General features: G+C 43.7%; 3 protein-coding genes across 5 annotated transcripts in view; 1 reads left to right on the top strand and 2 right to left on the bottom strand.

The window, feature by feature from the left end:
- KIF4A (kinesin family member 4A) overlaps window positions 1–5,036 on the bottom strand; it is a 118,222-nt gene extending 113,186 nt beyond the window's left edge. The window contains exons 1-4 of one of the 2 annotated variants that reach the window (XM_041742117.1): window positions 4,904–5,036; window positions 4,412–4,552; window positions 4,188–4,302; window positions 397–587 (exon numbers count right to left, since the gene is read on the bottom strand). In XM_041742117.1, the coding sequence (XP_041598051.1) occupies window positions 397–587; window positions 4,188–4,302; window positions 4,412–4,531 (426 nt within the window). In that variant the 5' untranslated portion in view covers window positions 4,532–4,552; window positions 4,904–5,036. Of the gene's footprint in view, window positions 1–396; window positions 588–4,187; window positions 4,303–4,411; window positions 4,556–4,903 lie in introns of both variants that reach the window. The other variant, XM_041742118.1, reaches the window with a different exon arrangement.
- Window positions 5,037–5,071: 35 nt separating this feature from the next.
- On the top strand, window positions 5,072–8,369 carry PDZD11 (PDZ domain containing 11). Of its 2 annotated transcripts, none has more exons than XM_041742141.1 (7): window positions 5,072–5,185; window positions 5,686–5,785; window positions 6,454–6,537; window positions 6,996–7,052; window positions 7,348–7,446; window positions 7,681–7,741; window positions 7,892–8,369. In XM_041742141.1, exons 2-7 carry the CDS (start codon window positions 5,699–5,701, stop codon window positions 7,924–7,926), a joined length of 423 nt encoding a protein of 140 aa, XP_041598075.1. In that variant the 5' UTR covers window positions 5,072–5,185; window positions 5,686–5,698; the 3' UTR covers window positions 7,927–8,369. The 2 variants fall into 2 exon arrangements, with proteins under 2 accessions (XP_041598075.1, XP_041598076.1); XM_041742142.1 differs by having other exon boundaries at window positions 5,117–5,188.
- Window positions 8,370–13,172: 4,803 nt separating this feature from the next.
- ARR3 (arrestin 3) lies at window positions 13,173–25,903 on the bottom strand. The gene is made up of 16 exons (XM_041740422.1): window positions 25,830–25,903; window positions 25,531–25,561; window positions 25,339–25,399; window positions 25,096–25,140; window positions 18,737–18,936; window positions 18,555–18,614; window positions 18,303–18,370; window positions 17,492–17,627; window positions 17,238–17,322; window positions 16,912–16,984; window positions 16,397–16,534; window positions 14,765–14,848; window positions 14,478–14,501; window positions 14,236–14,288; window positions 13,954–13,963; window positions 13,173–13,397 (listed from the first exon to the last, which is right to left on the bottom strand). Exons 1-16 carry the CDS (start codon window positions 25,901–25,903, stop codon window positions 13,307–13,309), a joined length of 1,233 nt encoding a protein of 410 aa, XP_041596356.1. The 3' UTR covers window positions 13,173–13,306.
- Between the last annotated feature and the right edge of the window lie 555 nt (window positions 25,904–26,458).

The following is a 26,458-nucleotide window of genomic DNA, read 5'->3' as shown; positions in this document are numbered from 1 at the left end:
CAAGAAAAGAACTGGGCAGGAGCCAGCTCCAACTGAGCCAGTAAATTTTCTCTATCAATGTTTTAAAATGTAATTTACTAAAAATGCAATTTACTAATGGGTAGCCTGGGTGGCTCAGCAGTTTAGCATGGCCTTCAGCCCAGGGTGTGATCCTGGGGACCCAGGATCGAGTCCCACGTCAGGCTCCCTGCATGGAGCCTGCTTCTCCCTCTGCCTGTGTCTCTGCCTCTCTCTCTCTCTCTCTCTCTCTGTGTGTGTGTCTCTCATGAATAAATAAATAAAATCTTTAAAAAATGCAATTTACTTATTTGAGTCATGCCAGGGAAAAAACATGATTTGGATTTATTTTTTCTACCCAAAGATACATTTGAATTCAGTATAACTTAAATCACTTACCTCCAAATATGACACTTTCAGAGTAAATTCGATATCACTCTTTTTATCAATTTCTTTGAAGAGCAATTGTATTACCCTAGGAATGACCCCAACTGTTGGTTCATTCTCTTGCTCTGCAGTGTATGCACCTCCCATTGAATAGGTTTTTCCAGAGCCAGTCTGTCCATAGGCCAGGACGGTTGCATTGTATCCTGATAAAACAGAAGTCACATGCATAGTGGTGCTCAAATATTTTCATCCAATCAATATCCTCCATCTCCTTCAGCAATTACTTGCAACAAAATTGAGATTGCTTTTCTTTTTTTTTGATTGCTCTCTTAAGACAAGGGTCTTTTAGGAGTAGCAGACACAGAAAAAACTTGTGTGGGTGACATGATTTTACATCACTTTAAAGAAGCAAAGAAGAAAAATACCAACCTCCCAGAATGTGTGCCCCTCTTTATTGCCCTTAAAAACTAGGAAGTAAAAAATAAATAAATAAATAAAATAAAAAAAAAAACTAGGAAGTAAAACACTTAAAGATATGACTGAGATTATGAAGGTGGCCAAACACCATCAAAAAGCCATTCAGAACTTTATAATTCTACTTTTACCAATTCTAAATTATAGGCATTAAATCAAAGTCTTAGAAGTAGCAAAAATGGAAGGGAGTCCAACCTATGTTTTTGATGACCAATCTTCATCTGAAGAGGCAAAAAAGTTGATTTTTACAATCAATGAAAGCATCCGCTCCCCATCTAAACTCTCAGACTGCATTTGGGCCATATTATCAGGCACTTTGGCCTTTTTTTTTTCGTTTTAAAATAATTTAATTGTCTAAACAAAGACCTCCCTTCTGAAGGATATTCTGAAAGATCATAAGCTATTTCCTCAAGATTTTCACTGTAATAAATAGCTAGTATCACCTGGTATGATCATGAGGCAAAAGAATAACATTCCATAGTCTTCTAGAATATCACAGATATGTATATATAGTAATAACTGGGGGAACCAATTTTCAGTATTTTTTCCAAAAAATTGAAGGCTCTCTGGTATTGGGAATTCAGAGTACAAGAGGATGCTGTTGAGCTGACTAAAAAATAGTGGTTTTGTCTTTGCAATTGAGAGCAATGTTAGCCAAACATATATATTGGGATCACTATCTACTTTATATTGCCTATAAAGACTATAATTTAATTCTTATAGTTTCCCAAGTTAAGGTAAAAGTATAGAATTACAATGTTCTTACTGAGCTGTGAAGGAATATTTCTGAGGAAGATGACCAGATTATGAAGGGTCTGTTAAACCATATCGTTTCCAGAATGGCTAAAGGAAATATGGATAGTTAATTAGAAGAGACTTAGGCAGAATCACATAATTGTCATCCAAATATGTAAAAAGGAAAAAGATTAACTTTATAGTGGAGAAGCCTATGATAACACTATAATCGAATGATCAAAATGAACATCAGCAGTAAGGCAACAAATTATGTGCTGCTGAATAGGATTCAATGGGAAGAATACAGCACCACTTCTGTGATATTCCTGTTAGAGATATACAACCACAATTTAATAATGAACACCAGACAAACCAAAACTGATAAACAGTTTACAAAATAACTAGCCTGTGATCTTCAAGAGTCATGATCACAAAATTTTTTTAAAAAAGACAAAAAAACCTTAGAATGAAAGAGACTATACAGAGACAGTACAACTCTTAAATACAAGTGCTTCTGAATGAGATCCTTTTACTTTAAAGGATGTTATTGGGACAATTAGTAAAACTTGAATAAAGTCTGAGTAGTAGATGATAGTAATGTAGCAATGCTAATTTCATGATTTTGATGATTATATTGTAGTTATGTAGGAGGAAGTCCTTGATTGTAGCAAATATACACTTAAGTATTCAGGGGGCACCAGGTTAATAATTCATCTCAAATGAATCAGGAAAAAAGTTCTTTATGTCATTCTTACAACATTTCTGTAAGGTTGACATAATTTAATATTCCAAAAATCTGAAACAAAGTGTTCAGTGTGTTCTGAGCCACAGCATCATTTTTTAAAAAAATATTTTATTTACCTATTCATGAGACAGAGAGAGAAAAGCAGAGATACAGGCAGAGAGAGAAGCAGGCTCCCCACAGGATGCCCAATAGGAGACTTGATCCCAGGACCCCAAGATCACCACCTGAGCCAAAGGCAGTCAACCACTGAGCCACCCAGACCTCCTCATAACATTATTTTAAGAAGTGGAAAAAATGGGATCCCTGGGTGGCGCAGCGGTTTGGCGCCTGCCTTTGGCCCAGGGCGCGATCCTGGAGACCCGGGATCGAATCCCACATCAGGCTCCCGGTGCATGGAGCCTGCTTCTCCCTCCGCCTGTGTCTCTGCCTCTCTCTCTCTCTCTGTGACTATCATAGATAAATAAAAAATTTAAAAAAAAAAAAGTGGAAAAAATATGTGAAGCCTGGAAGAAGGCTTCTATTTGCCTAGAGGGATGAACTAATATCACTGGGTAGAAATTACAGGGAAGCAAATTTCATCTCAATATAATCTAACACAATTGGGAGTTGTCCAACATCCAATTAATAGGACCACTTTGTGAGTCCGTGAGTTCCCTATCAAAGAAAAAATTGTAAATAGACGCTGGAAGTTCACTTAGAGAATATGGCTGGAAAGCATTTTTCGTTGAATGCAAAGTAAGACTAGATGATGTACAAATGTGCTTTTGATTTTTAAGGGATTGTGTGCCATGGTCTGAGTTTTTTTACACAGACTTCTGCTTTGAATCCTGAATAACCTCTGTACTGGAATAACAGTAATTTTTAATTTTTTTTTATTTACAATAGCCACAGAGAGAGAGAGAGGCAGACATAGGCAGAGGGAGAAGCAGGCTCCATGCACCGGGAGCCCGACGTGGGATTCGATCCCGGGTCTCCAGGATCGCACCCTGGGCCAAAGGCAGGCGCCAAACCGCTGCGCCACCCAGGGATCCCTGGAATAACAGTAATTAAAAACCTCTCAGGCACTACTATCTTCTTTAGAACCCTGCTATGGTCTTCAGCAACACTAAAGTCTTAGCTTCTTCAATAAAAATTATTAACTGGTCAGGGTACTCAGGGGCTTTAGGAAATACCCATCTTCACCTAAAAGAATTCTATTCATCATTCAAGATCTCTCCCAAACGTTGGCCTGTGCTGTGATATTCATCCCTAATCCCCTAAGTAGTCAGTGCCATTCTTTTGGTTTTCATACCATGAAAGTAGCACTAGCTACTTCCATAGCAGGACTGATTCTATTGTGCACTTTTAACTTTAACATATTTTTTCCTTAAAGATAAGTGCAAAAAGGTTAAAATTTTTATGTATTTAAAATTATGTATGCAGTCCTATACTTTCACTCCTACTCCTGGACTTTGAAACCCTACAGGGCCTGGAAGGGGTTTTATATAATTTTTATATAATTTTTCTCTGAATTCTCAACAGGCTTTGCAGTGCCTGAGCCTTAAGTAAGTTGGCAAACTGATCATCTTCAGCACCCATGAAAGAGCTTAGGATCTAATGATGTTCCAGGACAAACAAACAAAAATATATATACAAGTCAAAGATGAACAGAACCACAGAAAGCAAATACAGTATAAAACTAGCTTCAAGGGTACAGACTTTCGCAAATGACATTGAGTTAGTTCCTAGGCTGTGGGCTTTTTGAAGGCAGGACTCCTGTTTCATCTATTCCTGTATCTGCAGTACCCACGTACAGTGCCTGACACAAAATATATGCTGGAGAACCAGCAGAAGAATTAAATAGCCTTACCTTTAAATATGCCTTTTATGAGTGGTGCTACTGCTGTATTGAAGACTTCTTCTTGTTCCGTAGAGGGGTCAAACACAAAATCATAGGTAAAGGATTTGTCAGTACCAACCACCACCTAGAGAAGGCAAGGGACAAGAAGTGAGAAAAACGAAAGGCAAGACCACGCCCCTCACTGCCATTTGGCCCCAGCTGTTCAGAGGTAGGCCCAGGACTCTCCTACGCACCTGAGGCTCCCCGGGTACGAAGGAAAGGCACATCTGGCAGCCCTCACTAATCTCTTTGGGGACCAGTGGGCGACATCGAAGTGCCACTCTTACAGGAATTCCCTTCACCTCTTCTTTCATGATCCTACCGCAACACCGTCTCTGCTTGGGGGGGGGGGGGTGGAGAGAAAAGAAAAGATAGTTGCTGATGAATCAATCTTGGTAGGTCGGGAGGGGTGGGAGTTCAGGCCCGCCTTGGAGGGAAGGATGGGTTACGAAACTCGGCAGTAGCGGTGGCAGCCTCCCCGTCCTAGTGGGATCGCTGCCTCGGGAGAGTCATTGTCTCTCAGGCTTGGCAACGACAGGACAGCCGGTCAGCTCCACGCTCTGAAGAGAGCGAAGTGGAGCCTGAAATGGAAAGGAAAGCCCCCAGCGGAGATGACGACAAAGAACCAAAGCCCCAGGGTACCAGGAAAGGCAGATCCTGAGCTAAAGTGTGTCCCCTTAACTCACCAAACTAAACGTCCTTTCCCCGGTCTCCCGCCTCCCTGGCTCAGCCGGAGCTTTAACCGCCAAGTTTCAAATCTGTCCCTGAGGCGCCAGCCAATCCGCGTGAGAGCTTGCGGGCAGAGCACGCACGTCGGCGCGCGCAGGAAGATGCGTTGGAAAGGGGAGGGCCTGCGCGCCGCACCCTGAACCCGCCCTTTCCGACCTACCGTAGCATCCGCTTCCGGCTTCCAGACTGAATTGGCGGCGAGCGGAAACTGGGGTTCCTGAGGTCTGCGGATGAGTGAGGTAGTACTGCATCTCCCCGGCTTGTGCGCAGGATTCAGGCAGGATGCGGGGCAGGGACCTGGAAGGGAACCGGTGGTGAAGGAAGGGTCGTTGTTCTGGGGACCCCCACCATTACTGATCACATCTAGGGAATGTGGGGTGGTGCCTTGTCCAGAGTCCTTGTGGATAGTTGGAGGCAGTCCTTGAACTTTGAAAATTGACGCAACTGATTTCCTCTTCTCTAGACGGCAACATCTGTTTTGCAGGATTGTTGTAGGAAAGGAGATGATCTCAATGGAGTACCTAACAGGTTGCTTGACACGCAGATATTCAGCAAAATTAATTGTTCTCTTTCATCTTTTTTCTTCTTTTTCTCTCTCAATCTCTATCACCTGGAAGTGGGCTGGGCCCATAGATGACAGCCTTGGGATGGGATGGGGTTGTTTTTTGAAACTTGCTGGACTGCTGACCCTTTTGAACCATTTTCTGTCAGCCTCGATTCACCCTTCCGTCCATTCCAGGGCCTTGCTGGAGATGGACACTCGGATTCCTTATGATGACTACCCCGTGGTTTTCCTGCCTGCCTATGAGAATCCCCCAGCATGGATTCCTCCTCATGAGGTGGGAATGTTTGAGTAGGGGATATATTCCTGTGGGCTTGAGATGATACATGAAAGGTAGGATGGCAGGATTAGAAAGCTCAGTGGAGGGTGAATTCTAGCCTTGTTGTAGCCAGGGGCCCAGAAATTAGAATCTGAACAACTGGGCCCATTGGGAGCTTCTTATGGAATCCAACTACCAGAGTCCATTCACACCAGAGAATTCTGGAAATTCAGAGCCCTAATTTCTATTCTCTAAAGGTGGAGATGGGGAGCTACTGGGCTACTAACATTTCCCCATGCTATCCATCTACCCATTCGGACAGTGTTATCTGTACTTAAAACTAAGTCCATGACCACACGTGTGTGTGTGTGTGTGTGTGTGTGTGTGTGTGTGTGTGTGTATTGCTTTTAAGATCTTATTTATTCATTCATGAGAGACACAGAGAGAGAAAGGCAGAGACACAGGCAGAGGGAGAAGCAGGCTCCCTGCCTAGAGCCCGATGTGGGACTCAATACCGGGTCTTTAGGATCACATCTTGGGCCAAAGGCAGGTGCTAAACCGCTGAACCCCTCAGGGATCCCCCCACACCTTTTTCTAACTTCAGGGTGATGCATTTGTAGTCCAGATGAAGGGAGGTATAAAATCTAAGGCTGGTAGTAAGAATTTGGGGTTGCTGTTTCTTGCAGAGGGTATATCACCCAGACTACAACAATGAGTTGACCCAGTTTCTGCCCCGAATCGTCACACTGAAGAAGCCCCCTGGAGCTCAGGTGAGCTTATGGAACAATTGTGTCTTTTTTTAAAATTTTATTTACTTATTTGAATGAGAGCATGCATGAGTGGGGGAGGCAGAGGGAGAAGCAAACCCCTCACTGAGCAGGGAGCCCAACATGGGGCTCCATCCCAGGACCCTGAATCATGACCTGAGCTGAAGGCAGACACTTAACTGACTGAGCCACCCAGGTGCCCCAGAACAATTGCATCTTATTTTAGGCTCGGTTTGTCTGTACCAGGCCCAGAAGTTGGCAGTGGATTGGGGGGATGGATGGGAAGGCAGGTAGGGAGGTAAGGAAACACTTTAATGGGCAGAAAGTCTGAGATACCACTTCCACAACTTCTGACTTCTCTCTGAGAAACACATAAGCCAAGCTATCATACAGTGATACCATTAGATGTTCTTGTGTTTGTGGTCTATATTGAGCCCCCCTTCTGTGCTCTTGTCTTACAGTTGGGATTTAATATCCGAGGAGGAAAGGCTTCCCAGCTAGGCATCTTTATCTCTAAGGTATGTGTGCCTTGTAGGCAATATAGATTGCTAATTCCCTTTCTTAAGTTACCAGATTGCAGAACCATGGTATCCAAAGGCCTGGGAGAAGAATGATTTAGTAGACCTACAGAAGGGGCGTAATGGGGACACCCATTCCCATTTAAAACGTCTCAACTGGCAAACCATCTGTTTCTCTGCATTGTCACGTACACACAAAAACAATAGCATCTTAACCTTTGAATAGCACTTAATTTCAGTTACAGCCTTTGAAACTCTTTTGTCTCAATCTCATATATTCTCTCCTTACTAACAGGTAATTCCTGACTCGGATGCACATCGAGCAGGACTTCAGGAAGGGGACCAAGTCCTAGCTGTGAATGATGTGGATTTCCAAGATATTGAGCACAGCAAGGTGGGCACAGCATCTGGGCTGTGGTGAGGCAAGAAGCCATCCCTGGTAGAAAAGGCTAGATAGGATTAGCCTCATCTGTAACTTGATATGAAGGAATCTCTGCTGAGGAAGTGCACCAAGAGGAACCAGCTAGTAGTGACCCAGAAGGTTCAAGTGGCAAGCTGTTTTTCTCCTGTTATGATACTGCCCTGGGTCATATCTCTTTATTTGTACATGCTGCTGTGTTCCTTCCAGGCTGTTGAGATCCTGAAGACAGCCCGCGAAATCAGCATGCGTGTCCGCTTCTTTCCCTACAGTGAGTGCCACTCTCTTTTTTATTTATTTGGCAGGGTGGCCCTGGGTAGGAACTCTTTAAATACTGGTTACTAAAGGCCCCCCAAGTTTGGGATGGGGAATTGGAGGTGTAGGCTTGAAAGTAACCCATTCTTTTCTTCCTTTGCCCCAGATTATCATCGCCAAAAGGAGAGGACTGTACACTAGAGAGTTGCGGCCCATAGCCCTCCACATGAAATCTCCTCAGACAAGCTGGTTAGGCCTCAGGGAAGCCTCTTGGGAAACTCTACTCTCACCCCACCCTGGCAGAGTAGAGTGAGGTAGGGACACAGTAAGGCCCTGCACCGAGTCAGCCAGCCAACTGCATTACTCAAACTGTGCTGCACTTTTTGTTTCCTCGTTTTGTAGGTGAGATCATTCCCTGAAACAGGAAAGGCAGCCGACATTTATTGAATACCATGTGCTAGACAATTACACATGTGTTGTATCATTTTCATTAGAGTCTAGAAATCCACAAAAAAAAAATCTTGGGGGCCTTCCATCTCCTCCCATTCTCGTACTACCAGTCTCATACATTCCAGAGACTCCCTGGAACCATTCTCCCCGCCCCCACCCTCTCCCCACAAAAGTAAAAAGCAATGCTGAGGAAATGTTGGTGTGACTTTTGGATGATACTGACTGGGTTTTAAATGCTATTGAGGCAAAAATAGTAGCTCTTCCAAAGACAGGAGCCTATGGAAGTACCAGCAACACTATATTTACCTCACAACTATCTCTATCTGGCCAGTACGTTAGGGAGGTCCAAGAACCTTACCTTCAGTGTAACTGAGGAATGGTGTAGGGTGAGGGGTACTAGAAGAAACTGCCCCTTACCTTGTGAGCTTTAGACATTTCTCTGTGTGTGGGGGGAGGGGTAGTATTAATAGAATTGTCTTCTTCCCCACATTGTTTGATCTGGAACACAGATGAAGGGAGAGGCTTGGGTGCATTCCTTCCAGGAATGGTTCCCAATTTCCAGCTTGTAGTTTGAGTGATACTGTTGACTTCCCCCTTTTCTCCACCCCAACTCCCAAATAACCTGCCACCGTCTTTATTACCAGTCCATTGTTAGAGATTCCAGACCACATCTTATGCCATTTCCATTGGCATGTTTAAAATACCCCATTCAGGGGGTGTTTGGGTGGCTCAATTGGTTGGGCATTTGCCTTTGGCTCAGGTCATGATTCCAGGTCCTAGGATTAAATCCCACATCAGGCTCCTTGCTCAGCAGAGAGCATGCTTCTCTCCCCGCCCACCCCCCTGCCCCTACCCCTGCTCATTCTCTCCCTCCTAAGTAAATGAAATCTTTTTTAAAAAATACCCATTCAGAAAAGGAAGTTTTCTAATGAGGTATGAAGTGAAGTGCCCCCATGATGAAAGTCCCAGATTTGCCTTGAAAGAATCTTGGGAAGCTTAAACATGTATTTCCAGGCCCTGCCACTGGAGAGTGATTCTGTTGTTCTCAGGTGGAACCTGGAAATCTGAGTTTTTAAAAAAGTCTTCAAATATGGGAAACAGTTCTAAATAGTATATCTCTTTGAGGAAGTTCTGGCTCTCTATAAATCCCTTTTCAGCTTTACTATGTGCTATTGACAGTAGCAATGTCCTTGTGAGTATAGCTGGGGGTAGAATTTAGCCCTGTGCTGCCTGGGAAATCCCACTCCCATTCTGTGCTTCTATTTGCTGTGCTGTCCCCCAGTGGCCATCTGAAAACCTGGAGGCTGAGATACTTGCACAAAGGCATGTTGGTTGAGTCCACTGAATGTTGAAGTCCAAGACTCTTCCTGTGGTTAGCAGGTTTTAAAACAGCTTGTCTAAGAAGTGTAGTAAACATGGTAAAAAGTCCCAACTAAGTGCCATGGGCCTAGGAGGCAAAAAGCCTGCCCTAAATTGGTTCTCACTTTGAGGTACTTAGAATGGTTCTTTGTCATGACACAAGCATGACACAACTGCATTGTAAAGGTACAGGTATAGCATGGAGAAGATATAAACGATAACAGGCTGAGGCAAAAGGACTGGTCATTTATTGAAGGTGTAGCTAAGAAAATATGGGTAATGAACTGTATCTGCCTCTGAGGTATCCCAGCTGCTGTAGGACTGTATCCCTTTTAGAGTTTTTAGCAGTCAGAGAAGGTAAGGTGGGATTCCTGGGCCCTGCAAGAATTTTCCACCCCACGGCAGCGAGATGCAGTCCAGAAAAACAATAGCCTTTTCAGAGGTTCTATTAAAATTTTTATTTTTATTTTAAGTATGACCCATACCCATTGTGAGGCTAGAACTCAATGGCCCTGAGATAAAGAGCCTCCTGCTCCACCGACTGAGCCAGCCAGGTGCCCCTCAGGGGTTCTGTTTTGCTCCTAAATTCAGAAATTATATGAAAGCTTAGTTAAGTAGCCAGGGATTTAAACCTTAAATCTGAGGGGGGGGGGGATGGATTACTGGCAAGCCCAAAAGCAATAAATTCATCAAATTAGACAAGAGACCAGGTTATCAACAGGAACAGTGGCTTTTGATGCCTGACTCCGTGAAAGGCTCCAGTTGGATTTCAACCACTGAAGTGTGTTATGGAAAGAGGGATGTGAGTGACTAGGGTTAAGTCTCAACTTCCCCGGGGCAGCTTCTCGGAGACACAGAAGAGGAATTCTGATCTGACCTCTTCTTGCCTGAAGGCAAACCAGGAAGCTACTTTTTGTGCTGAGGTTAGTCCCATTTTCCCTTAAATATCTGTCAGGACTGGCCATCTAACTCATCAACGGAAGTTTGCCTTCTCTGCTTTACACTCCTTAGCCCAGCAAAGCTAGGATAAAGGATGCTCCTCTTCAGTGGAAGTGAATTCTGGATGGAAGGGCAGAAGCCATGTGCTGGGATAGCTGTGTGCATGTGTTAAATGAATGTAAAAGGCCAGATTCAGAGACGATATTGGGCCTTTGTACTGCATGGTAGGGAAATGAACCTTGTACCTGCCCCAAGATAGGACAAGCCAAGGTTATCCAAAAGAGTAAGCAGTGGAGGGTAGCTAGAGACAAATGCAACAGAAGTATCCTAAAGAGAAATGGAGGGGATCCCTGGGTGGCACAGCGGTTTGGTGCCTGCCTTTGGCCCAGGGCGCGATCCTGGAGACCCGGGATCGAGTCCCACGTCAGGCCCCCGGTGCATGGAGCCTGCTTCTCCCTCTGCCTGTGTCTCTGCCTCTCTCTCTCTCTGTGTGTGACTATCATAAATAAAAAAAAAGAACTAAAGAGAAATGGATATTACATATTTCACATTGTAACTGGTTTGGGCACTGGTCTCAAACATCACATATGAGGTCTCTGGATTTTTCTTCCCCATCATCTACAGAGACTTGTCTGGACAAATGACAAATGATGTGAGGGACCAGAGAGTGGTAAGTGGTAACTCAAAGTGGATAAAGACGGATCCTTCCGAAGTGTGATGATGCCTCCCCAGGACACCAACCATAGAAGCCTTGAACCCATCACCCTGAAACTGGTAAACTCCTCCCCTATAAACAGCACAGGAGAGCCTTCCCATAGAGATTGACTCTAGGTGTGCCAGAAGTTGTAGTTACTTTTTGTCGTTCAGATCAGTGTTGTTATCCACTAACATGATGGTGATATCCTCACTTCTTTGTGCTCCTATATCTACCCACTTACCTGTCTCCTTGAAAGCATTGATATCTACAAAAGAATGTGTTGTAGAGAGTTGAAACATTTAGTAGAGGTTTAGAGAGGATAATGTACCTGCCCTTCCTCTCTGCTAGTCTTACCAACCTATTGTTTCCCTCAGTCCCTTTTTCAAATAAAACGACAGAACATGCACTTGTGACATCATAGCCAGCCACTGCAGTAGTTGAATCACATGTAGTAGAAATTTAGGCTGCAAAAGTACTCCCGGCCAGCTGTGTCCCATAGCTGAAGCCTGAACCTGCATAAGAAAATGTTTAGAAAGGAAAGAAACTTGCCTTTTAAAGGTTAGAACTTAAAAGGCAAACCAAAAAGGATCAAAGAAACTGGGTCCCTGAAAAGTGGTTGCTCTGGCCACAAACCAAGTGGCCTAGCATTCCTAGGACAGATCCAATCTCAATATTACTGTTTTGATTGAGGAAGACCTTATGTATAGAGCAGCAGATTTAAGGATTCAAAGCCTCCTGGATTTTGTGCTACAGGTGGAGATGAGATGAAGGCAGAGAAAAGCAGGGTTTGGTCATTTGGGGAGGCTTCATATTTTTCTTCCCTTTTTCCACAAATAGTCCAAGATGGTGCTACCCTACCATTAATGCATAGGCCTAAGGTTTTGAGGTATAGTGTTATTGATAAGAGAGTAATCATTCACTATTTGGTTCTCCCAAGTACATGGTCTTAGACAGGAAGCCAATTCCAATGAATACCTGCAACCAAGAGTCAGATACTCTGCACCACTCCTCTACTCCCAATACCAGGCAGTCTTAGAACCAGAAGTGGAGAATGGCCCTAGAAAAGGTGGTCCAGGGCTCAACTTCTCAATGCTCACAAAAGATAACTTTGAGAAGAATCCCTAGGTGAGTTGGCCAAGGCGGGGACAAAAATGTACTGTATGATGCCTTGATGGTGGGCTCACCTGGCAGGCAACTAAAGCTGTAGTACTTGAAGCCCATGATGAACCTTATCTTGCCTACCTTGAAGTAGGTAAGTAGGCCAATCATCACCCTGAGGAAATTGATACCACCTCCTCGGCCTCGATACTGTACCTTACACAGCCCTATTGCCAAAGCCCTACCCATGTACCTCCCTTCCCTGCTCTGCTCCCCCAGGCACAGGAGTTTGGATTTGTGTAGAGAATCTAAGTGGTTTCCCGGAGAAGCCTCTGGCCTTGCCCTGGGCCCCTCTTGTGAGGGTGTACATCGTGGCAGGTGGGTGGTGCTCTCAGGTGGTGCTCTGACAAGATCACACGGAACTCTTCTCTGTCCATCTGCTGCTCATCACCTTGCACGCTGCCCAGGGCTTGGCACACGGCCATGCCCCCTCAGGTCCTGCCTGTAGCAGTGGGTGACCATGGGAGTGGGGTGGTAGGGGTGCTGTGGTGGTAGGGTAGGGGCTGGGATGGCCAGGGCCCAGAGGGAAAGTTGAAAGACCCACGGAGGGCAAGGGGCCTTGCCAGAGGGACGTCAGAGGTTGTTTAGGGGAAAACCACATGGTAGAGAGTAATCATGGACAGGAGCAGAGGGTGCTGTTCTCCATACTCCATTACCTCTTTTTTTTTTTTTTTCATTTTTTTATTGGAGTTCAATTTGCCAACATATAGCATAACACCCAGTGCTCATCCCATCAAGTGCCCCCCTCAGTGCCCGTCACCCAGTCACCCCCACCCCCCACCCACCTCCCCTTCCACCACCCCTAGTTCGTTTCCCAGAGTTAGGAGTCTTTCATGTTCTGTCTCCCTTTCTGATATTTCCCATCCATTACCTCCTGGAGAAGGAAATACCAAAGAGATTGCCAGGCACGTCTGGGACAAGTTGATTTATTAGAGCGTTACAGTGGGGCTCCTACACAGAGGCACCAAAGGAAGGTGCTCAGCTTCCCTCGTCCCCCTCCTCCGCCAAAGCCTCCTGGCTCTCTCGCCGCTCCTGCCGAGCAAACTCCTCAATGACTATGTCCTCAGAGCTTGCAAAACAGCAAAGGGGAATGGAAGGTTAGGAGCAAATTTCTGGGCATCGTCCACGCTCACTCCCTTTCTGTGATCCCAGAAAAGTGACCCCTTCTCTGCTTCCCAGCCCGGATCTTCAGCCCCCTCTCGGTTGCTACCCCCATCCCCACCCCGGTCGACCACTCCGGCTTGTTTCCCTTCTCTCCCTCTCCAATCTCCCAAAACATCCGTCCCCCCACCCCACCCCCACGCGCCACAGAGTGCTGGAGGGGAACTGAGAATGGGGGGTGGGGAGGAGGGGAGGGATCAAAGAACGGAAGACGCAAGGAAGGCGGGGGAGTGAGGGGAAGGAAAAAAATGGAAAGGATGAGGGGGAAGGAGGATTCTGAGAAGAGCAGGGGGTGGAAGACGTATGAAAAGCACTGAACTATGACACGAAGCTAAACCGTATGTTTCTACTGCACAGCATTGAAAGCAACACTCCAGAGAAGCTTTTTAACATTTCCATGTCATAAAATGGAGGGTGGCAATGGGGAAAGGGGGATGGGGCTTCTGGGCCTCACATTTCCTTACCTAGCAGCCTCTGTAGCAAGCGTGGAGAGAGGGAAAAATGGAAGTGAAGCTGACCGGGGCTCTCAGTTCCAAGAATAAATGTGTTGTTTCTCTTCCCACTCCCTTTTTAACTCTCTCCTCCCCGCCCCGCCCCACGCGCACCCGCGCCCCGCCCCCCAAAACCTAGGAATCCAACCTATACATTCTCTACCCACACTGATAGTCCTTGATTCATGAGAGCAGAACTGCTTAGTCCCCAACACTCAGGACCACTGTTCCTACCAGTCCCACCTAGTCACTCACCATGTGATGGCTTTGGATGCATCAGGATCAGGGGCAGCTCCACGCCAACATCGCTGCAAGGATTCCAAGGGACAGTTACAGATCTCCCTCCGAGGCCACTCCCTGAACCTCTCTCCCTCAGTTTTCTGGTCCTGGGATGTCCTCACACTTTCATTTGGCACTCTTTTGGTCTCATCATCTCCTCATCCTCCCCATCTTGCCCCAGTCCCCTCTCCCCACTGCTTCCCCCTTGCATCTCTTACCTGGCTATCAGGTCACCTAAGATGCTGAGGATTGAAGGACAGTAAAATTAGCAGCTGGAAATGAAGAGGGGCAACCTAGCTTTACTGGGGGATAAGGGATCATAAGGACAACTCAGTCTCAGAATGGGTTTCTGGGAGGAAAGTTGGCTTGCTCACTGAGCTCACAGGTTTGGGAAACTGACCTGGGAGAAGGGGTGGGGAACAGCTTGTTTGGGTCAGTCCAACCAGGGGGGAAACAAAAGTGGCTCCCCAGCCCCTTCCCAAACTGACCCTGAACCCTCGCTCACCCTCCACCAGACACCATCAGGTTGACTCTCACTTTGTAGGACACCAGGATCCCCAGCAGCTCCTTGTTCATTCCAGGTTGAAGACTGGAGGTGGTAGTATTCATTGTTGTGTGTTTGTTGGGGCCAAGGGTGGGATGGAGGATTAGGGGAGTAATTCATTCAGTCCCTCAGTCCCTTCCTGTTCACCTTTTCTAGCAGACCTTCCATGCTCTAATCTCTCCTTCTCATTGAAATCACATTTCTGTTTGTAAAATCCAGTTTTACCGTGTTACACTCTGCTCAACATCCTACCTCTCTGAATATAATTACTGGGCTTAGCTTTCACGACCCTTAACAAACTGGCCCCACCCAGTCTCTCTAACCTCTCCTGCCCTACCCCCTAACACCTGGAAAACAACCCTAAGTGGACCCATCCTCTCTCCATGCTCAGAACATGCCATGCAGACTCCCACCTCCTGGCCTTGCCCATGCCATGCTCCCAATCTGGATGCTCTTTCCTTCCTCTGTCGCTATCCAGATCCTACACTGCCTCAAGATCTAGCTCATTCAATCTCTACCAGGAAGCCCTCTCCAGCTTTGCTGGCTTCTTTTAACTTCTATTGAATTTCTAATCTGAACTACTTGTACAAACATTTAACCTTTAGATTGCATCCGCATTCTTCTTTATTCTCCATCTAGGCCATAAACTGACTGAAGGCAGAGACTGTCTCAAACTTCTTTGTATCCGCTCATACTGCTTAGCATAGGAATGAGCATGTAACAGGTGCTCCATGAAAACTCACTGATTGGAAACTAAAATACAGAAAACTGTATGATATTGGGAAAGTCTCTTCGTGACTCTGGAATACTGATCCTTCATCTATAGAATAATGCTGTCTGGTTGATTCCTAAGGGTCTTTCTAGCAATAACAATCTATAGCTACAACATTGATGAGGCACAGAGAAGGACACTTACCAGATGGTGGCAGATGGCTTTTGGTGGGAGATGCATCTAACACTAGGGCCTCCAAAGGCATGGGGCCAAATGAATGATTTGATAGAAATCTATCAGTTCCTATTCTCTTGTTCTCCTTTTTTTTTTTTTTTTTTTTGCTCTTGCCTCTCCATTTCTCATCTCCTAGTCTTTTCACTCCATTTCTGTCTTTGCTAGAGAGTAGCTACTCTAGAGATCACAGTGTTAGAGCCGGACAACATGCAGTAGAATCCTTTCCACCTCTGTCGCTTACTAGCGATACAGGCTTGGACAAGTTCCTTCATGCCTCTGAGCCTCAGGGTCCCTTAAGTGTAAATTGAAATAAGAATATGTACATATCAAGCCTACATTAATGTGATTCTTATAAAGATTTATATATATATATGACCTTTGTGAGCTATGAAAGACACAACACAGGCAATTTTCCTCTCTGCTTTTTCCTTTCTTGCTGCCTGTGACCTAAGCCTGGGTATTGCTCCTATGGCATTATTTAGCTTCCTGTTGGCCCTCAGGCCTGCAGGGATCTCTGAACACTGGCCTAGGGATATTTAGAAAAAATAAGTAGGCTTCATTATAGGTGGTAGCTCAGGACTATGTACATAGCATGCAGAATGGGTTGGAGAGAGAAAATGGAGCTTGGGAGTCACATTTGAGCTTACATGGTGCTCGAGGCCAGATTGGTATCACCATGCTTGAGTTTGCCATCCAGTGCCAGGCCCTGTTTCTGGCAGTTGGCAGCCAGGAGTGGGGTTACTTCAAAGCTCTTAGAGAAGCTGGAGTTAGCAGCTACAGTCTCCCTTTAAAAGGAGAAGAGAAGAACTTAGGCTAGGCTTGCAAATTAAGTGTACTTTCATTCCCATGTCTCTTGCACAATTCCACAAACCTACTGGGATATCCAAGGGTGCTGGCATGTCCCACTCTGGAGAGTGGGAACAATTCACTCTGGTGGGAAATTCATATACCCCTGACCTCTGTCCGCATTTTGATGGTCCTCTTATGGGTAGCCTCCCTCCTGTTCTCCTGGGAATCCCTCAGCCCTCACCTTGACCTCCCTCAGTCCTGGGTTCCTACCCTCTTCCTTCTTTTACCAACAGCCTCCTTTGCTTCCATTCCCCAACCCCTTCCTACCAACCCACCCCTTGGCTTTCTGACCCCATCCCCAGCACCAGCTCACATGAACTCCTGAATGAAGACAGTCTTGGTGTACTTGTCTAAGGAGTATAGGACGACATCTGTGATCTGGTCAACTGCACAGCCAGGAAAAGCACATGATCATCATCATCCTCAAGACCCCAACTCCCTGGCCTCAGATGCGACCTTATATGTGGGTACACTATGCTTGATGCACTAAGATGTGCATGTGGACAAAGACACGTATTTTGATAAGCCTGCATTAGAGTGAAAGTCTAGATTAATGCAGACTGGGTAAGTGGAGCTGAGTTTTAGAAAAGGAGCCATGGATCAGGGACTAGGTGCAGGGGGATAGGAAAAGGAGCTCACCTGAAATCTTGATTTTTTTGATGACCTTGTTGGTGCAGTTGTTGATAGAAACATTGACAGAGATGGGTTTGCCATGGTAGTGAACCTGAAGCAGAAAGAGAGGCTTATCATGAAGGCGGAGGGAGAACACCCAGATCAAGACCTAGAATTCCTGTTTCCTTAGCACGGTTGTTGCCCTGGCTTCCATCCCTGTCTACCGAAGTAGGAAATCAGAGTGGTTCCAGGGTAGGGGTCAGGAAGTGTGGGTCACAAACCTCTCTGTCCATTGAGGCCTGGAGCTGTAGGGGCTGAGCTGACAGAAGGAAGCGGCGGGTAGTCTGGGCACAGGGGCCAGGGCCTGGCTCTGGGATTGCAAACTGTACTTTTCGAACCACCAGCCGCACCGAGTCTCTGAGTAGAGGAGTAGAAGCCAAGAGGTTAGCCTGAACATCTTCTTTGGGAACCACGGACCTTTTCCATGCCACCCCCAGGGGCCAGTCCTTGCTTGGGGTGGGGGGGTGGGTGGCGATGGGATAAAGCCTCTCTCAGACGATTCCCCTAGGCCCTCAATGTAGGGCCAGCAAACTATGGCCCACTGGCCAAATCTGGCTCGCTGCCTGTTTTTGTATGGCCCGCAAGCTGAGAAGGGTTACTATATTTTTAAATGGTTGAAAAAAGGTCAACAATAATATTTCATGACATGTGGAAATCATATAAAATTCAAATTTTAGTGTCTATAAATAAAGTTGTATTGGAAGACAGCCCGCTCATTCATTTACATACTATCCATGGCTGCTTTCACACTACAATGGCAGAGTTGAGTAGTTGCAACAGAAACTATAGGGCTCATAAATATTTATTTTATATTTTATAGGGCCTAAATATTTATTTTTTGGCCCTTTACAGAAAAGTTTGCTGACTGTCGTTGAGCAAGGAAGAGAAGTCAGAGGGGAATCAGAGTTGGACATCTGAGACAGTGGCGATGGTGCTATGGAGGTTAGAAGTAGGGCTGTTTCTCTCCTGAGATCAAGATCTGTTTTTTAACACCGTCCAGAGGCAGGGATTTTGGAGAGGACCAGAGACTACCTCTTGGAAATTTTCTCCTCCAGGTTTTCAGCACAGAAACTCTTCACTTCAAAGTCAATCCCACAAGCCTGCAAGGGGGCGGGGACAAAGAGAACTCATCTCCAACACTGCCTATTCTTTCCTCTTGGGTCTATAAGGAAATGCCTGACCCCATCCCTTAGCTGTCCATTTCTCCAGTCTTGTTCCTTTGTCCCTCTGTCCCTCCTCCTAGAACTGACTATTTATCCCTTTTTCTCAGAACCCAGAACTTACCTTTCCTGCATCTTCAGGACCTGGTTGCAATGTCACCGAACAGGGCAGGTTAACAACCATCTGGGGGATCAGAAAGAAGTCAGCAAACAGAAGAAATAGGGACCCCCTTCCTTTGTTGAGCCTCTTTGGCTTCCTGACTTAATCTTCTCTGGCAACCTCGCTGAGGACATGGGGGTCAGTACCTGCAGGGTAAAGGGGTAGGCATTGTCTCCCAGCTTTTGCAGCAGTCGCTCCTGTAGGACCGTGAGGGGCCCTTGGGGGCTGGTGGGCTCAGGTGGGAACACTTGCAGCACCTGTACGTACAGATCTTTGCGGAACGTCAGACCAATCACATCCAAGTCATCATGGCCATAGCGAAAGGCACATGTCAACATGACAAACACTGCAGGCAAAGGAAGAAGAGAGTGACCCATCATGCCTGAGGCAGAAAGGAAGTTCTTAAATGGCTCATAGGAAGACATGGAGAGACTATGTAATATGAGTGAAACTATATGGCCATGAAGAAAAAGATTAATATATTAGACTACAGTAAAATTTAAAACTTCTTTACATTAAGAGTCTTTATAGGGGATCCCTGGGTGGCTCAGCGGTTTAGCACCTGCCTTTGGCCCAGGGCGCCATCCTGGAGTCCCGGGATCGAGTCCCGCGTCGGGCTCCCGGCATGGAGCCTGCTTCTCCCTCTGCCTGTGTCTCTGCCTCTCTCTCTCTCTCTCTCTCTCATAAATAAATAAATAAATAAATAAATAAATAAATAAATAAATAAAATCTTGAAAAAAAAGAGTATTTATAAACAATGATACAAGCAAAAGCCTGCATATATTTGCAAAATATTTGGCAAACAAAAGTTTAGCATTCCTAACCTGAAACTAATGTAACATTGTGTGTCAACTCTACTTCAATAAAAAAGTTTTAACATTTGTGATATATAAAGAACTTCCACGAATCAATAATCTAAAAATCCCAATATAAAAGTGTGCAAAGAATATGGAGAGGTTCTACACAGAAACACAACATAGAATGGCAAGATTTGAAAACATATTGGGGTGCCTGGGTGGCTCAGTCAGTTGTGTCCAACTCCTGGATTTGGCTCAGGTTGTGATCTCAGGGTTGTGTGATCAAGCCCCGTGTTGGACTCTGCATTTGATGTGGAGTCTGCTTGAGATTCTCTTTAACTCTCCCTCTGCCCCTCCCCACCGCACGCTGTCTCTAAAATAAACAATGAATCTTAAAAATACACATGAAAACTTGTCCAGTCTCATTTGTAATCAGAAAAATGCAAATTAAAGCCACAATGAGATAACATTTCACACACATCAGCTTGTCAAAAAAAAATTTTTTTTAAGATTTTATTTATTTATTCTTGAGAGACAGAAAGAGAGAGGCAGAGAAATAGGCAGAGGCAGAAGCAGGCTCCCTGAAAGGAACCTGATATGGAACTCGATTCCCATACCCCGGATCACACCCCGAGCCAAAGGCAGATGCTCAACTGCTGAGTCACCCAGGTGCCCCTGAACTACTATTTTTAAAATATTTTATTTTCTTGGGGATCCCTTGGTGGCTCAGTGGTTTGCCGCTTGCCTTCAGCCCAGGGCGTGATCCTGGAGTCCCAGGATCGAGTCTCACGTTGGGCTCCCTGCATGGAGCCTGCTTCTCCCTTTGCCTGTGTCTCTGCCTCTCTCTCTCTCTCTCTCTCTCTGTGTGTGTGTGTGTGTGTGTGTGTCTTATGAATAAATAAATAATATCTTTTTAAAATATTTTATTTTCTTAAGTAATTTTTACATCTAATGCAGAGCTTGAACTCACAACCACAAGATCAAGAGTGGCATGCTCTACCAACTGAGTCAGCTAGGCACCCCTCCTCTGAAGTATTATCTACACTTTATAGGTGGAGAAAATGAGCTCAGAGCTATTAAGGGATGGCCCAGAGTTTCAACCCAGGCCTGTGTGACTCCAAAGCCCAGACTTGCGTGTGCCCAACCTACGTCATAGGAGTTCATGCGAGGAGTTGATGTATAAGAAATCCCTTTGAAAACTGTAATTATAGATGTGAATGATGATGATAATCATGGGAATATTGGCAGAAATGGGATAGTTATAATTGAACCCATACTTATGCAGCTGGTACCTAAGATTAGGGGCAAATAGAAAGCCACTTCAGTGGACTAGTGGAATGTGGGATGGGGTACAGAGGGCTACCTGCTGTCCAAGGACAGAGTGATAGAGATTGAGGGAAGGAAAGAGGTAGAACAGGGATGGGGAATCTTACTTCTACCAGGAGCCCTGACCCACAGAAAAGCACATGCTAGTAGAAAGCAACTTATTGTAGTATTTTTAAGAGATCAAAATATCAGACAGATGATCTGCTTTTAAAATTAAGAACAAGGAAAGTGAAACTATATTCAAAAGATACAATGAAAACTGAAAGTAATGATAATGGTAGTGTTTATAAGGACTGGGGCAATGGGCGACCTCATATATGGCAGGAGGGAGAGTCAATTGGTACAACTATTTTGGAGGGCAGTTTGGCAATAGAAAGCTTTAAAAATGTGTGAATGCCCTTTGGACTTTCATTTCTTCTCTAGGCATTTACTCTTAAGAAATAATTGGACAAAAAAATAATTGGACAAATATGAAAGATATATATGTGTGTGTGTGTGTACATACACAAGTATGTACTTTACAGAGTTGTTTATTATAACAGCAAAAAATGTCTGATTGAAGATTGACTAAATTATGGTTCCCCATGCAGTATACTACTAAGCAACTGAGAAATTTATAGGTTTCTCTATATGAACATAGGTGAAAAAGATTAGAAAATTTTATTTATGATATTGCATTTTAAGTAAAAATATAGCTATTTCACACAGGAAATGTGAATAAATATAAACTAAAATATTATTGGTGATTATCTTTGAGTGATAGGGTAGGATTGTAGTTTCTTTTCTCCTTCACCTGTACCTTCTAATTTTTCTACAATGGAGACAAACTTCACAATTTTCGAAAGATGTGACAAATAAATTCCCCTTGGTTTTCAATTACGGCCCATTTAAGAGGGAGAAAAGGGAGAGAAAGAAAAGGAAAAGGGAAGAAGGAAAAATAAAGAAAGGAGAAGACAGAAAAGGTGAGAAAGAGAGGAAAAGAGGTAGCTACAAGGAAACATGAGGAGGGAGGAAATGAAAGAGATGAGGAATAACACAGAATATCAGCATGGGTGAGGCACAGGGATATGTAGTAGCCCCTGAGGTGAGGGTGGTAAGCAGGTGGATTGTTATTGGCATATCCCCCTGTTTGCAAGTGGGTAGGGCATCATCTCCCCCGCCTCCAAACTTTCTGATTCTTTAGCAATTTAGGATCATCCTTTTTGCATGCTAGAAAACAGCTCCAATTTTAAAAATTCAATTTCTATTATAAAGTTATTAATTTAAATTTGTGGCAGGAAAGAATATCCACTGGAAAAAGGACAGTCTCTTCAATAAATGGTGCTGGGAAAATTGGACAGCCACGTGCAGAAGAATGAAACTGAACCATTCTCTTACACCACACAAAAAACTAAACTAAAAATGGATGAAAGATCTCAATGTGAGACAAGAATCCATCAAAATCCTAGAGGACAACACAGGCAACACCCTTTTGAACTTGAACACAGTAACTTCTTGCAAGATACATCCATGAAGGCAAGAGAAACAAAAGCAAAAATGAACTACTGGGACTTTATCAAGATAGAAGCTTCTGCACAGCAAAACAATCAGTCAACAAAAGTAAAAGACAACCTACACAATGGGAGAAGATATTTGCAAATGACAAAGCAGATAAAGGGCTAGTATCCAAGATCTATAAAGAACTTATGAAACTCAACACCCAAGAAACAAACAATCCAATCATGAAATGGGCAAAAGACATAAACAGAAATTTCACCAAAGGAGACATACACATGGCCAACAAGCACATGAAAAAATGTTCCACATCACTGGCCATCAGTGAAATAGAAATCCAAACCACAATGAGATACCACCTCACACCAGTGAGAATGGTGAACATTAACAAGACAGGAAACAACAAATGTTGGAGAGGATGTGGAGAAAGGGGAACCCTCTTGCACTGTTGGTGGGAATGTGAACTGGTACAGCCCCTCCGGAAAACTGTGTGGAGGTTCCTCAAAGAGTTAAAAATAGACCTGCCTTACGACCCAGCAATTGCACTGCTGGGGATTTACCCCAAAGATACAGATGCAGTGAAACACCGGGACACCTGCACCCCAATGTTACTGCTAGTAATGTCCACAATAGCCAAACTGTGGAAGGAGCCTCGATATCCATCAACAGATGAATGGATAAAGAAGATGTGATATGTATATGTATATGTATATGTACATATATATGTCCATTATTATATATATACAATGGAATATTACTCAGCCATTAGAAAGGACGAATACCCACCATTTTCTTTGACATGGATGGAACTGGAAGGTATTATGCTGAGTGAAGTAAGTCAGTTGAAGAAGGACAATCATGTGGTTTCACTCATATGGGGAATATAAAAAGTAGTGAAAGGGATTATAGGGGAAACAAGAGAAAATGCGTGGGAAATATCAGAGAGGGTGACAAAACATGAGAGACTCCTAACTCGGGAAAACGAACAAGGGGTACTGGAAGGGGAGGTGGGCGGGGGGATGGGGTGACTGGGTGATGAGCACTGAGGGGGGCACCTGATGGGATGAGCACTGGGTATTATACTATATGTTGGCAAATCAAACTCCAATAAAAAAATACAAAAAAGACCAAAAAAATTTAAATTTGTGTCTGTTATACAAATAATACATAGTAATTGTATGAAAATCAGAAAATACAAACAAAAAAATGATTCAAAAATGATTCAAAACTCTGTCACCATACTTCGTATTGCAGTAACAACTGCTGTTCATATCACTTGCAATTGCTTCTCAGCTTTGTGTCTATAATTAAACATCAGGCTACCTTAGATATTTGTGACATTGCCTATTTGAAAGTGGACTTTTTGAGATCGTTGTAGATTTACAAGCAGTTGTAAGAAATAATACAGAGAGATCCCATATAGTTTTTTGTTAAACAGTGTATCTTTCACAGGAGCATGTATACTGCCCTACAATTGGCCTTTATCACTCAGTAGTATAGTATAAGCATATTTTACATCAATAAATGAAACTTGATAGAAAAAAATATTAGAAAATATGCAAACAAAATTATCTTCATAAAAGTAGCAAAACATGTAAAATAGCTAAGGAACAAACTTAAGAAATATATACAACTTAAACAAATAATAAAAAAATTCTTTTAGGAACATAAAGATTTGAATAAAAAGGAAAACACATATTCTAGATCAACATGCATTTTTTTACGCTAAATATTTCTTTCTGTAGGTTATTCTGAAAATTTTGTAGGAATGTGAGAAAATGATTTAGGTTTTTTTGTTTTTGTTTTTTTAGAAATACAGAGTAATTGAGAATCTCAAGTTGGTTAATTTAGTGGGTATTCCACAGAATTCCTCTGATATTTAAAACTGGCTGGATGGCTTATCCACACTGTTTAGTCAGAAAAAATAAGGTTATTTTTATCTCACAGTATCTAAAGGTTATATTTGAACTAGTATTCATCAATTTATTCTCAGCCTTTTTCAAGTCAAACCCAACTTTCAAACTTATTGAATCACAAACTAAAAAAAATTTATTAAAGCAGTGCAAAAATATTTCAATGTAATCTTGATCTATGGTGCTGTGGCCAGAGTAATGTCTCTTGTTGTTACTTGCTGGTGCTATGGTTTTCTTTGTTTCTTTACTTGGGATTTCCCACACACAACCAGAAAAGACGGGGTTTCCCTACACAGAAGAGGTAGAAAGATATATACCAGAGGTTGCAAAATGTCAGTCTAAGGGTCACATCCAGACTAATGAAAAATGTAAATTTTTTGATCTATCTAGACCTTTAAAAATCTTTTTTTTTAGACCTTTAAAAATCTTTTAGTTAGTTGCCAACATTTGAGAATCATGAAATTTTCGTGAAAATATGGATTTCTGGAATACTACATCTTTCTGTAGCCAGTCTAAGCCCACATTCAGTTCAGCAACAAAGTAGAGTACCATGAAAAATAATAAAGAAAATCAGAAAGCTTAGAAAAAATCTATTTGAATTCCAGCACACGTATACATTTTGCATACTTTTGAAAAATAAAATTTTATTTATGTTTTAGAAATAAACCTATTTTGAATATTATTTGGGGGAAGAGGTACCATAATCTTTTCAGAATTTAGGCCTCTGAAGGTCTTATTCTGAGCTTCATTTCCAGTTCCTACCCAACAACCAGAAAATTTGGCCACACTAGGCTAAAATTCCCATTTGTTAACTCCCACCAGACAAGGCATTCACAGTTCTCACCACGTTTTGGTTTTCTTCTACCCCTCTGGTCCATTCTTTTAGTCTATTCATTTAAGTTACTTGTCTGGCGTGTGTGACATTTCAGTTTGGGATCCCTGGCACATACAAAGGCCAAGAGAATTTTTACTTACTCTTTCGACCCTTCAAGTAATCGGGGTCAACCAGGACTACACCATCTGTGTAGAGAGCGAGAGACAGTACCATGGTCAGGAAAAATCCTTAGACTATGAAACAGAAATCCATCCCTGAAATAGTTCCTCCCATTTTCCCCTTGAATTGGCCTCTTCTTCTGTATGTTCCTTTCTTGGCTTTCTTTTAGTTGCTGGCTCCCATTCCCTTCTCCCCAGGTTCTTTCCCTTTTTAGACTCACTGACCAATGGGATCCACCATGTCCACATGGTCCACGAAGTCCCGTTTCCCCAGGTAGATGGCAAGCTGTTGTGGAACAACCTTGCGTGTTATTATCATAATCATCTTTGAATGGCTTCCCCTGAATCCTCAAGGCAAACCCTTGAGACCTCTCCCTTTTGCCCTTTCATTTGCCTGGCTAGGCCAGGTTCTCTCACCTTCCCATTGGAGCAGGTCTTCTTATACACTCTATAAAGAGATAATCAGAAAGAAAATAGGGAGGGTCATTGCGAAAGAAGGCAAGAGGAGAAGAAGGAAGTGGAGAAGAAAAGGAAGTATTCTTAGGATTAGTAGAAGAGGTTCAAGGAGCATGAAATGGTGCAAAGGTGGAAGTAATTGGGATAGAGTTCAATTTACAAGTTGAGGAGAAGTTGGAAACTCCTCTACCACAAAGCAGGTACTTGAGTTTGGATAGGGGACAAGTCACGGATTCAGAGAATTAGGAGTTCTTACTTACCTTGAGATGTGAGCCATGAAGTTGATGTTGAGCCTTTTCTGAGAAGAGGGAAAGAAGGAGGAAGGCTCAGTCATTTGGTCCCAATTCTTTCTCCAGGATACAATCCAGACATACCTAGTGTGGTGTAACCTTTCCTTGTTGAATAGATATCTCACTACCATTCAAGTGCCTTATATTCTCTCTCCTGCCAAGGTTACTTATTCAGTCACACTCTCACCCATCCCAGACAGGGGAAAAAAAAACCTATTTTTACAAATTGTTGACTAACCACTCTGTCTATTCTCTAGAAATGGCATGGCTTCCTGGAATAGCTGGGGCACTCTTGACCACCTTCTCAGAGAAGGAATTTGTCTCAAAGCATGCTGGAGAGAGCACTCCATCAAGACAATTTGAGGAAAATTTGACTGGATGAGGCTGAACACCACCTGGCACACAGTAGGTGTCAAGACATGTTTGTTAGATACGCAAATAAATGAATGAAGAAAAATGGATTCTGTCTGCTTTTGTCCTACAATAGATTCTGAACCTGAGTTCATCTCATGGTGGCTTTAACTCTCAGTTAAGAGAAGAGAAAAGTGTGGGAGAGAAGGGGTTGGAGCCCTCATGCTCTTGGTTGTTGTTCTGCCACA

This window comes from Vulpes lagopus, chromosome X (genome assembly GCF_018345385.1).
Source record: "Vulpes lagopus strain Blue_001 chromosome X, ASM1834538v1, whole genome shotgun sequence".
NCBI lineage: Eukaryota > Metazoa > Chordata > Mammalia > Carnivora > Canidae > Vulpes > Vulpes lagopus.
Note: the sequence above shows the minus strand (reverse complement) of the source record. Positions and strands in the feature narration are given on the sequence as shown.